The sequence below is a fragment of the Ranitomeya imitator genome, chromosome 8, assembly GCF_032444005.1.
Source record: "Ranitomeya imitator isolate aRanImi1 chromosome 8, aRanImi1.pri, whole genome shotgun sequence".
Classification (NCBI taxonomy): Eukaryota; Metazoa; Chordata; class Amphibia; order Anura; family Dendrobatidae; genus Ranitomeya; species Ranitomeya imitator.
In genome coordinates, this window is record NC_091289.1 from 176045791 (window position 1) to 176059250 (window position 13460).

General features: G+C 42.3%; 1 protein-coding gene across 2 annotated transcripts in view; it reads left to right on the forward strand.

Moving 5' to 3' along the window:
• AGBL4 (AGBL carboxypeptidase 4) overlaps positions 1-13246 on the forward strand; it is a 1562854-nt gene extending 1549608 nt beyond the window's left edge. Inside the window, exons 12-13 of one of the 2 annotated variants that reach the window (XM_069737949.1) lie at positions 1335-1431; positions 13003-13246. In XM_069737949.1, the coding sequence (XP_069594050.1) occupies positions 1335-1431; positions 13003-13111 (206 nt within the window). In that variant the 3' untranslated portion in view covers positions 13112-13246. The remainder of the gene's footprint in view (positions 1-1334; positions 1432-13002) is intronic. The other variant, XM_069737950.1, reaches the window with a different exon arrangement.
• The last annotated feature ends 214 nt before the right edge of the window (positions 13247-13460 follow it).

Here is a 13460-nt window from a genome sequence, read left to right on the forward strand (position 1 = left end):
TCTAAAGAAGCAATTCCATCAAAGTTTTTCTACAGTAAGTCTCTCTTCCCTGCATAAGTCATCATTAGAACTACAACACTACATCACTGCAAAGTCCCTGGCGGGGGGTAGGGGGGTTTGCGGTGTAGCTGGACTGCCAGGGACGTTGCAGTGATGTGGAATTGTAGTTCTAATGATGACTCATGAAGGGAAGAGACTTCCTGTTCCTATAGAGCTCAGAAGGATTCATTAGTCTGTTTTTAATACCATGACCAAATGGAAAAAAAAAGAGAAGAATTATCTGGGTAGAAAGGCAAAATGAGCAATTGTAAGTAACAGGGCTATATAATATGGTGACTGCAATATATTAGGAGGATAAAAACTTTGTGGATATAGTATGTCTTAAAGAAGCATCAATCGAGAACAGGGCTCATGTGTGGTCATCAGAAGAACAGAGACAGCCACACATTAGTGGCTCTATGCATTCACTTCTCTGTGAGTTTTGAATACCATAGAAGTGAATGGAGGGAGCTGTAACCGGCAGGCACTGCTACATTTGCCATGGCTCCATTCTCGAGATAGGGTTCTATATATTAGACATTTGGACATTGAGCCAAAGTGTAAGGCGGTGGGACCCCTTTTAAGGATTTTCTAAAATTTCAAACAATTGTAGAGGTTTTTTTTTTTTTAAAGGGAATCTTTCAGCAGGTTTCTACTATTTAATCTGAGATCAGCATAATGTAGGGGGGCCTGGTTCCAGGGATATGTCACTTGCTCAGCAGCTCAAACTAGTTTAATTACAATCGGTGTTTTATCAGCAGGAGATGATCACTGCAAGACTAGGTGTCACGTGCCTGACAGTCCAGCTAATCTGTGTAACCCCGCCCCCACCACTGATTGGCAGCTTTCTGACAACGTACAGTGTGCACAGGAAGCTGTCTATTAGGGGTGTGGGCGGAGTTACACAGGGTTCAGCATTCATAGCACTGCTACATTTACAGCAGAGAAAACACAGATTCTATCAAAACTTCACCAAGGAGCCCAGTAAGTCACACATCGCTGGAATCGGCACCATTTCACATCCATAGTCAAAAAAAAAATTAACCCAAGAAATGGACAACCCCTTTAAACAGATGTTTGTGCTGATGAGGCTGGTGTGCTTGTTATGAAAATTCACATCAGAATGGCTATACAAAACTTTGTGAAAGTGTCCATGCCTAATAGTAAAATGAGCATTTTAGGAGTTCAGCTCCAGCAATGTCAGTGTGACCAGAGGCTAAGAATAAACCATTGTATCCGATTCCATGTCCTGCTTTACAATTCATCAATATGGTTTCCTGAATGCGAGATGCCAGATATGAAGCTTGGAAGAAACGTTGCTCGTACATTTCTGGATTACTACCAACTGAACAGCAGCGTGGCGAGAGCGCTCGCCCCCATGGCACGGGCGCGGTAAGTAGCAGAGCGTTTTAGAGCAAAAAAAGTTATAGATGAAAGATTCTGAGTTGAATTTCTCATGGAACTCAGTGGATCGGTATCACTCGTGCACCGTGATACAATGTATCCGCATGTGGAACGTTCATGGGTTTTGTAAACATGATAATGAAAATATTTTTGTTTTATGTTACGGGGAATCTGTCGGCTCATTCCCTCCACTTTAGAAGTGCAAGTGCTGTGGGCGGGGCCGAGCACTTACACTGCCTCACATCCATTCTCATGCTAAGGCCACGTTCACACGCTCAGCATTTGGTCAGTATTTTACATCAGTATTTGGAAGCCAAAACCAGGAGTGGAACAATAAGAGGAAAAGAATAATAGAAACATATGCACCACTTCTGGATTTTTCATGGTTTAGACTTACGAATACTGATGTAAAATACTGACCGAATACTGAGCGTGTGAATGTCGCTATGGTGATGTCCACAGTTTTCACAGATAGTGTTATTGGGCTGTACAAATGGTCGATTATGCTAATGACACTAGGCTCAAAACTCTTTAGAGAATCACAGCACAGGTGAGAAGATGGAGAACTTAATTGTTCCATCTTCTTCATGGTCTGTCTGTCCATGGATGTCTGACTGCACTCGGATGACATCCAAGTGCAGTCTGAGGTTTCACACACACCAATAGACCTGTATGGGGGCACGTGATCCAAATATTGCATGCGCTCGCAGCATGCTGCAATTGTTCTCTCATGCTACATTGGTGGATCTGTACTGCCGTCTGCCCCATAGATTAAAGACTGGGAAGAGTGCTATCCAATAAAATATCGGAGAGCATTCAGCCATGTTATACATAAGTGTGAATAAGCCGTAAGAAATAAGCTGGAAGCTGAAACAGTAGAAGTGCTCTGTCCCGCCCACAGCACTTCAGACTCATTTGCATATAACTTCTAAAGTGGATTCCTCTGCAATCAAGCAGCGTTTTTGTTTCCAAAAAGGTATGGATTCATGGGTGACTGATAGGCGGAGGGGACGATAACTGCCCCCCCCCCCAGATCAGCTGTATGCTGCTCCCATGCACCGTGTAGTGGCCGCTTTGGGTACTGCAGCTCAGTTTCCATTCATCTAGAAGCTGAGCTGCAGTACCTAAGAATGGCCACTGGACAGTGTGCGGCGCTGTGCTGCTCTGTCTTTATACAGCGGGCACTAGACCCCCGCTGATCCGCTACTGATGACCTGTCCTAAGTGTAGCTCATCAAATCTAAGTTCTGGACAGGATGGTTACATTTGGAAAGTTGGGAGGACTGTCCCTTTAAAAATAATGCAATATTGTGCTTGGGTTTCCAAAGCTTGAATTGTCACTTTATTAATGGTAACCTAATCATATCACATCTCCCCATCTTAAGGGGGCGGCGGGGCGCGCGCTCCTTTGCACATCATTGTCTGTAGGGCTGAACACATCTTAACCTTTAAGTGAATGCACCAAAAAAATAAATTTGACAATGAAGAATAAAGCCACGTGTCGCCATTAGAGCGTGCCCTGCGTACCCCCACATTTCTGGTAGGAAGCCTTTACCTTCTGTCTGTATTTTCAGTTGCACTCTTGCTTCCATGGAAGACTTGCAGGGAAATAAAACCTGAAATGGAGAAGCTGCTCGTTCAGGCGCGTCGTGCTGGCAGTACGGTAATGAACATTGGCGCTGCATAGCAAATCGCTATTATCCGCCCTCGCTGTCCTCTGCGCTGATGGGGGCACATGACTCCGTCTGACCCCGTTACATCTACTTGGTCTTAATCATGGACAGCTTTTACCTGGACCTTCTAGGACGGAATCGCTGATGGGATCAACCAGATTGTTAAAACTTTGCAACCGCGGCAGAGTTCACCCCGCGGTTACCCACGTTACACTGCAGGCACAAAACGCCGCGATTTCGCGAGATTTTCATAACCATTTCTAAGCCCATTTACTGTAAAGCAGCAAAAGGAAATGAGTCACCAAAAATGTCCTGTTTTTGATTTTTGTACTAATTATAGATATTTAAAAAAAATAAAACAAAACTTTCACCAATGTTTTCTCTGCATCTCAACCATTATTAAAAATAAAAATCTTGCAATTTTCACATTGACCACTAGGGGCTTCTTTTAGATTCTAACTTCCTGTTTTAGGAAATCCACATATATATATTTTAGCGGCAACGGAGACTCTGACCCTATCTTTTGTACTGATGCATCTAATGAGTGTGTGCAAATGTCATTATGAAGGGAAGGGGAGCTGTGACATCGCCTGTAATCGGTGGCGTCCTGTGTTATTAGCCGTCACTGTAATCCTGCCTCTGATGATAAGGGGTCTGCTGAAAACTCTTCCTGAAGAAACAGGAAATTAGAGTCTAAACCCCCCCCCAGTGACCGATGTGAAAAATGCACGATTATTATTATTTTTTCCTTTTTTTAAACAGAATCTGTCAACAAGTTTTTGCTATTTAACCCCTAGTACGGCGCAAGTCGTGCCCCTAACTTTGCTGAGCCCACATGTTTACCGGCACATGTTAGCTGTTTTGAACACTTAGCATGAGTAGACTCAGAGAGAAACACGGATGTCCTCCAAATGTCAAAGAGGAAGATAGCCGACTGTTATAGATCCAAGCCTCGGCAGAGGAAAAATGGAAATATCACCAGCAACCTGGGAGTTATAAACACCCAGGTCCAGGTGTGTTCACTAGAGAAGAAGGAAGGTTGTCACTGGGTCCTAGAGTCAGAAGGACCAGGAATAAGTCTGCAGAGCAAACTGCTGAGACCTTCTGCAGTCGGACGCAGTGCGACGGTCTGACATATCCGCTGTATAGCGCCGATTCAGTTCCAGCCATCGTTAGCGCACGGCAGCCATTTCTAAGGGGTCAAAGTATATCATATAGTGAGCACTACCAGCCACGGCCTACAGACAAGAGTGGAACATTCGGGATAAAGAAAAATAAATAAAAAGTAGCCCCCCTAATGTCATATAACCCAGATTTCCGCCTATTAATAGTTTTCTTCACGGAGTGAACGCACGTATTACATTCTGCGAGCAGTGCGGCTTCTCCCACCTCTGTGCTTATGATTACGTATAATAAATCCCCTAAATGAGTCCAACACAAATGCTCCGGGGTGCACAGTGTACACGTCCGATTTGATATCTGCAGCACATTTTCCTTTCTGGCTTCATATAAAAAAAAAAAAATAAAAAAAAAAAAAAAAAGCTCAGAAGTTTCTTGCATGAAATCTGAAAAGAAAAAAAACCCAACCACCCTGTTTTGCCGCTGCTCTAATAACATGCAGAGTGCACAGTATGATAACTTTCTATTCTCGCCGACTCGCTAATTATCCTGATAATTCTGCTTAACACTAGGGTCGCTCTGCTTGCAACTGCAGAAAACCAATTACAGGAAGGTCAGGCCTCGCCTGCCGCCGCCGCTGCGCAGAAATACATGTTTAGGAACCAGATTTTATTATGCCGCCAATATGGCGATGACATATTTCTTTACACGGCATTAGATGATGGATATTGTGTTTACGGCACGAGATGTTCCGGTTGCTCCTGAAATGTTTGTCGGCTAAATAGAAAATGTGCTGATTAATTGGCGGACGTTGTATCGATGGATCCTGATCACAAAGATCAAGCTGTGCCCCCTGGGTGGTCCGCAGAATGTGTTATCAGACCGGGGCTGATGGGGACAAGTGATGAGCGAATGTGCTGGGATAAGGTGTTATCTGAGCATGCTCAGGTGGTAACCGACTGTCTTCGGCGTGCTCGAGTCCCCGCGGCTGCATGTCTCACGTCCGTTCCGACAGCCACAACGCATGCAGGGATTGCCCGTTTGATAGACACGTTTCGCGACCAGCCGCGGTGACTCGCATATATTTTTCGAACACGCTGAAGACACTCAGTTAGCAGCCGAGCATGCTCAGATAACACCCTATCCCAGCACGTTTGCTCAAGACTAATAGGGGACCAATAACAATTTAGATAAAGTGATCATGTGCACACGTTGCGGATTCCATTGCGGAATTTTTCTGCACGGATTCTGCAAAATCCGCAGATTCCGATCACACTGTATGAAGCCCACTGCTACGTCAAGGCGAACCTCGTAAGTTTGGTAACCCCCTTATGCACATTAGATGGTTGCTTGGTGCCACCGAAATTGACAGCTTTAGCCAATAATAATCCAGTTTAACGAGTCGCCTAAAACTTACAGAAGACATTTCTTAGAAACGGCTCAAAATCGTGTTCTCTACAGGGGCGAAAATAAGATGATAAGGTTTGGTATATCCTTGCTGTAACGACAGGTTCCTTCCAGCCCCTCCATCTTTAGGGGTACAGCCATTCACCTCTGCATATTTCGTATGTGTGACCCCAGAGACTGAGCAGCAAAACATCTGCTGCACATGGACATGTTCGATCTCAGATTTCTTCAACTTTGCATCTTAGTAACTTAATAATCAAAATGGATCTTGACTTTTTTTGAAGCTTTCTGCGACGCTTGTGCCCACAGAAGTGTTCTCCGCACCTGCGGGGCACCATGTGTTTTCATGACTGAGGGGGGTAGAATATTTTCGATGATAAAACATGCACACAAAGAGACCCAGTAGACGAGAGTCATCACTAGTCTCTTCCCACGCACTTCGCGTCTCCTCTGTTCTGCACCTCCCGCTGCTCGTCATTGGAAACACAGGCTAAATATTCTTCTTAATTCAGGGTCTCTCAGCTCCGTCATGCAAAACATAACATAATATAGCGGCAAAAAAAATCTGCAAAATTAAGGAACATGCTGCGTTTTTTTACTGGGGAAAAAACGCAGCATGTGCACAAAAATTGTGGAATGCACTAAAAAATGATGGGATGTTTATGTAAGCTTTTTTTAGCGTTTTTTTTTCTGCGGAAAATGGCTGAAAAAAAACGCAAAAAATCCTGAACGTGTGCACATAGCCTAAGGGTAAGTTCACACGTTGCATTTTTGCTGCAATTTTTTAATGCTAATTTTCAGCTGCTTTTTACAGTACCAGCAAAGCCTATGAGATTTCAGAAATCTCATGCACACACATTGGATTTTTGTGTCATCGAGATTTTGTGCTTTGCTGCGTTTTTTGGACATAGAGCATGTCACTTCTTTCGGCGTTTTTGCTGCGTTTTTTCCCATTGACTTGAATGGGTGTTGAAAAAAATGTAGGTATCATTATTTGCTGCTGAAAATTCAAGGACAAATAGGAAAAAAAAAATGCACCAAAAACACACCAAACACGCAACAAAAAACGCACCTAAACCAGCGTTTTTGACACAGCTTCTTTCCTGCCAAGAAGATCAGGTTTTGCTGCAGAAAAAAAAAAAGCAGCAAAAACGCCCTGTGTGAACTTACCCTAATGCATAATTGTCTTGGGTAATTCAGAGGAAGAGTTTTTTTTATTTTTAAAGGTGTTTATGGCTATCCTCATTTCCACTTTCTGCAACATGTCTGTACTTAATGCACAGATGTAATCCAAAAGACTGTCACAGTGCAGTCATAATGCACACAGTGGTGTCTGAGGACAGGCATAATGCATACAGTGATATTATAGGATAGCGACACTACAGTGATGTCACAGTGCGGTCATAATGCACACAGTGGTGTCTGAGGACAGGCATAATGCACACCGTGATATTATAGGATAGCAACACTCTAGTGATGTCACAGTACAAGTGTAATACACACAGCAATGTCATAGCATTGACATACTGCAGTAATTATTTTAACCACACAGTGATGTCACAGCATGCATACTACAGTGATATCACAGAAAACCGTGATTGCAAAGTGCAGTGATAATGCACACCGTAATGTTACACCAAGGAAATAATACCGTAATGGCGAAGTGTAGAGATGTCACAGCATAGAGATAATACAGTGATGGCACAGTGCACGGATAATGCACACAGTAATGTCACAGCATAGAGATAATACAGTGATGGCACAGTGCACGGATAATGCACACAGTAATGTCACAGCATAGAGATAATACAGCGATGGCACAGTGCATGGATAATGCACACAGTGATGTCACAGCATAGAGATAATACAGTGATGGCACAGTGCACGGATAATGCACACAGTAATGTCACAGCATAGAGATAATACAGCGATGGCACAGTGCATGGATAATGCACACAGTAATGTCACAGCATAGAGATAATACAGCGATGGCACAGTGCACGGATAATGCACACAGTGATGTCACAGCATAGAGATACTACAGTGATGGCACAGTGCAGAGATAATGCACACAGCGATGTCACAGCATAGACATAACATAAAAGAAATAAAGGAATGTTTAACTTTTATTATTAACCCAATTATTTCTGGTGACAGGGGTTCTGCTGGCACATCTACTGATAGCTAGGATGGGGATTATGAAGCCTCCATTGCACCTTACTTTGGTTGTGCAGCGAGGAGGCATGGTGGGTTCCGGATCCTGATTTTAGTTTTCAGTAAGGGTCCTAGTGGTGGACCCCCAGCAATCAGTTGATAAGTGCTTGGATGGAGTGTGGGCCAATCATGCAGCTCCATTCAATGCCTGGGGTCGCACTTGTTTGCCTCCATCAATGTGACATCACAACATGATTCTGCCTTAATACTGGGATAACGCAAAAAGTGGTGCAGCAACAAAGGGCCAATACACATAACAGGGGTACATCAATTACCCATCTGTCCCCATCTAATGGTCTACTCCATTATTCCTTCCATCACTCATAGACATCCCCAAAACCCTCCCTAGCTCTGCGTGGAGGTTGGGGGAAGCTATAGCAGCTTCTTTATCTGCTCCCCTGACAGATGCCCCCAATACCGTAGATGTCCGCTATGGTCTTGGAAGGGTCGGCAGCAACCTCTTTAGGCACCTTAATGGGCACCAGAACTGCTCATCACCACCCAGCATCTCTTCCAAATTTCGGAGACTGAGAACTCAGAAGGGAGAGAATTTACAAGCTTCACGCCAAAGGGCCATTAGGGGACTTGTATTTTAGGTTTATTTAGTGGGAACAGGTGCATTGTAAATTTTAATTTTTTTTATTTTACACTTGCGACAATCGGAGCCAAAGCCTAGAATAAGATACCGGGGCCGTAATTCTACCTAATTAACCTATTTCTTATTTTATTTTAACTCCTGTCATGCTGGCGTCTCGGGGGCTTGTGATCTGAACGATCTGCGGTATAAATAGAAATCTGCGATTGTTCTTGCCGCACGTTTACCCAGACCTGTGGGATTAGATGAGTGACTGGCTGCCTCGGCTGAAATAATAAAAAAAAAGGTTAGGAGTCTCTGATTTAGCGTGAATCGGAGGCATTGTTGGGAGCGTCAGACATGATGCTTAATTAGAATATAGTGCTTCCGCGAGGCTATGTAATTAAACCAGGGGGACTCTACACCTTGTTGTTTTCCCTTCGTTAATGCTCATTTAAGCTGGTTTCACTTAAAAAGTGATGGGTCCTGGAGATTTGTGAATAATTTTATCCAATGGAAAGGGGTCACTATTCAAAGGCACAGTAGGGTTTAAAGCATAAACAAAACAGCGGGGACAAGGAACACAGCCTATAATCCTTTTATAATACATCGGGATAAGCAGATTTCAGGGACCTTATGGGGAAAATTGGGCCAATTTATTGAGCGCCCGCATACACGTGCAGTTAAAAGTAATGGTCAGTACAATAGGATACGGCTTACGAGAGCGGAGAAACATTCCGTGCCCTAATATTTAACTGTTGCGCTTCCGAGGCGAGCAGCAGGCGTTGCAAAGGCCTAACATGGAAAATATTCCAGTACTCACCGGTGGATTTGGTGCATGTTGGATGCTTGGTGCAGACCTCCAACAGCTATATGGCTCCCAACTGTATAAACACACACATCGGTTACATACAAACCAGGAGAGGCGAACACCTGAACCAAACATGACCCTGTTGAGACTAGGAAAGTCCCTCATTTCACCCCGGATTTGTCCCTGCCTGACCTCAGAGGTTGGCACCCTATGTATATGCAATGAAGCCCCAACTCAACGTTGACTTACCCTGAAGGTCCTTAATGGCAACCTCTCTATAAACAAACAATTTAAAAGTGAAATACACAAAAAATATGAGGAAAAGGCACAGGCCTATGAGCAGACACACAGGAACGACAGAAACAATCAAGACGAACCACACAGCAAACAGAACTCATGGAAAACATCCCAGACTCTAAACGAAAAAGAAAGGAAAAGGGTACTGAGGAGGAAGATACATAAACAAACCAAAGGAAAAGATTAACTAGGTAAAATCATCCCTAGCTGAGGAGCTGGATCTCCAAACACCATCAGCCTTGAAATATAGCAAGGTGTGTATACATAGCTCCCAAGAAGTAAAAGGACAAAACCAAATTGGGAAGTGAGAGAAAGACACCTGAATAGATGCAAATCCAAATAAATTAAAGAAAAAAACAAAAGAACCATCAGCAGTTTGCTGAGCCACAGCCAGTTTGGTTTATGTCAGAGGGAAACTAACCACTCAGCAAGAGGTCCCCGGATCCAGTCTCAAAAGTGTGGATGACGCCAATAAATTCACTTGTATAGGGTCTATTCATACTATGCAATAAAACCATAAAGAAAGGATTTTTTGAGCAGTGACTTGGACAGTTGGTTACTTCCAGGGAGCAAGACAGGCACAGGCATGGGGCTAGGCAACGAATTGGCTGACATCTGTCTCAACGCAGTAGGCAATGTATTAGGTGGCACACAAAAAAAATCAGTATTAGAAGGCAATTGAGAACAAACAAGATTAGAAGCAGCAAAATGGAACTGAAAGACGCCTTGATGAAGGTCTGGGCCAGACGGAGAGCAAAACAGTATGCATGATGGCTTAGTGATTAGCACTGTGCCTGCAGCCTTTCAGCATTGGGGTCCTTTGGTGTTAAAATACAAACCAATTAAACCAGAGTTTGTACGTGTTTACTTGGGTTTGCCTCGGAGACTCCAGTCTTCTTCCAAAAAAACTACTGATCGGTTAATTTACATTTTAGATTGTGAACCTCAAAAGGGACCGATGAGAGTAATCACAATGTGCGCAATGTGCCCCAAAATGAAATATGAAATCAGGGGTATAATCTTAAAGAAGGTCAGCAGTGTCCACATTTTGCTTTTATTTTATTACCACTGCACTCCCAAATATGCCTTTTCTTAAAAATCTTATATGCAGTTTCAGAGATATGGGTCTTTATTTGATGCTTTTTCTGTTTGTTTTTTAATCAAAGGGGCGGCGCTCGCTGAAAAATAATACAGCGCAGCCTAAAGACACGCCCCTGAGGATCCTGCAAGTCGCACACCCTTGTAAAGAACATAAAACAACACTAAACAAAAAGCCATATTGCCGATTTAAAAAGAAAAAAAAAAAAGTATAAAGCGGGAATAAAAATAAGAACAAAAGCTGTCCGTATTTATCCTGCTGGCAGGTTCTATTTCAGGTTGTGGACCATAGAACCAAATATTACTATATATATATATATCTCTGTATAGGAAATATATTTATATAGTAAAAGTAGATTGCATTTTTAAAAGAAAAAAAATGGAACGACGTGTTCTATAAAGTGATTTTCACAGACATAACATCCATTAATGGGAGTCATTTCAGATTATAGGCTAATTATATATGAAGGAGGGGATATGACTCCCCGTGTCAACCCTTCCATAATTATTATATGTCATCTTCCACCCACACTTGCCTGTTATATATCTATAGAAGACTCGGTGTGACTGTCATTAATATAGAGCATTTGTATCTAACCGAAAAATACAGGTTTAGCTAAAAGTGTCTATTATGGAATGTGTAGCGCCCGTACACCTTGGCTGGTCTTCCGTGGAGTGCTTACAAAAATATCATTTTGCGACAATTACCCTGTCGAGTAGTTAGTAATCAGAATCTACAGTTAGCAGCGGCGCTACATTATATTAGGGAAAGCACAAGAGCCGCCCGGCGCCGTCTCGGCAGTGTGTTGGCTTTGGTGTGCTACCACCGGATGCGACTTTGTTCGTGCACAGCATTGGCATAAATACACATTACGGTTTTACAATCTCGCTTTGTAAAATCACCGACGTTATTAGATTTTTCTGTCTGAAAAGGGACGAGTATAAATAGGATCAGCGGGAGAGGGAAAGTTAAGAAGGACTGCGTGGGAGGTGTTTATAGAACGGTGGACTGGGAAAATAATATTCACTTATTGTAATTTGTCCATTTCCATTGGGAAAAGAAAAATATGTTATTTGTATTATTTCTTAAATGTCAACGGTAGGAATAATTATAGTTCTGGTGTAAAGTTGTGTGGCGTTTATATTAATTCTGTATGTAAAGTATTATTATTATTAAAGCATTATTATCGGTTCAGTATTATTATACAATAGACCCTGATTGTAGATCTGATGAATGCCTAAAAAAAGCTAAAAAAAAAACAACACAAACAACATTTAAAGTTGTCACCTATCCATTAGTGGGGACTTCGACGAAAATGAGAAAAAAAAAACTTTTAAACTTTTATACACACATTCCTCAATGTTGAAATTATAAAGTCTTGGAATGATGGAAATCATAGGAAGGATAGACATGTTAATGATCTGCAAATGATGAAAACAATGGAAACAAAATGATCAAAACATCTCAATTTATTGAGTATGGAGTAACGAGCGCCACATGTAGATATCACCGTACTCACAGTCTTGGCTGCTATCAATGAGATTAGTACTGGTTATCCGAAGAATGTTCTAGCATACTGAATGCACTTGGGCACAAAAATCATCAAGATCCGCTGCTGGCAGCTTCCTGTGTGATTGACGACCAATGACGTTATAGATGTGTTTGATGGGAGACAAGTCTGGAGATGCTGCAGGTCATGGTGGCATGTTTAGGCCTTCACAGACAGGAAGGTCACACTGGTCCTACTCCTAGGATTATGGTGTCATAATGTACGATAGACGGACGATACACAAACAGCTCAGTTTTGGAATGATTTGGTGATGGAGCCAGTGGTACATGCGTTTCTCCAAAGTGTCCCGGGAGCCTGTGTGGCCTAAATGTGCTACCATGGCCTGCAGCATCTCCAGACTTGTCTTCATTCGAGCTATGAAAATATTGTTTTTTTCATAATTTGCATATCATTAACGTCTATCCATCTTTTGATTTTCACAATTCCACAACTTTTCTTTTTTGATGTTGCAATTTCTATGTTGAGATGAGTAATATATATGGGATGTCACCCGAGTGCTGTCCCGTAGACATTCATTGCGGAGATTGATCCAACACTCGGATAAATTTCGGGCATGTGTCTTGAGATTTTGCACAGACCAATCGGTCCACAAAAAAGCAAAATCACAAGTATGTGAACCGTCCCATAGACTGTCATAGGTACGGGTGCTATCTGTGAATTAGGGACTTGTGAATCAGCCCTAAATCTGGGGGCTTTACCCGTTCAAATTGTACAGCCAAAATTGCCGTTGGAAAACATTAACAATTTGTGGTATTTCCCACTGTTAATTTTACCACTTTGACTTCTTCTTTTCCAGCAGAGAGAAGATGTCAGCGGCTTCTGGGACATGTCCACAGCGAGCAGGAGGGTCAGCCAAAACCCGCAAGACTCCCACTAGTAACAGAGAACATCCCAAGTCTACATAGACCCAACATCCAAAGCCGTAATAGTTTCTTGGCCAATATTCTGTGGAATTGGCCCATGTTCACACTGGTTTTGTTGGTATATTTGTTTACGATTAAACAAAGGATATAAAAGAAATAAAGGATATATTTAATGACATGTATGTACTTTTATTTATAAAAAAAAAAAAAAATAATCTGCATAAATAATAATGCATCTATTAGTAGCCAAAATTAAGGAGTTTTAGTCGCACCCACTACGATGCTCCTAGAATTACATTTCTAAATTGGATTATGTCAAATCGGAACAGGAATTAGCAATTGGAATAATTTAAAAAATACAAGAGTTACTGAGCATGTGTGACCGCTGGGA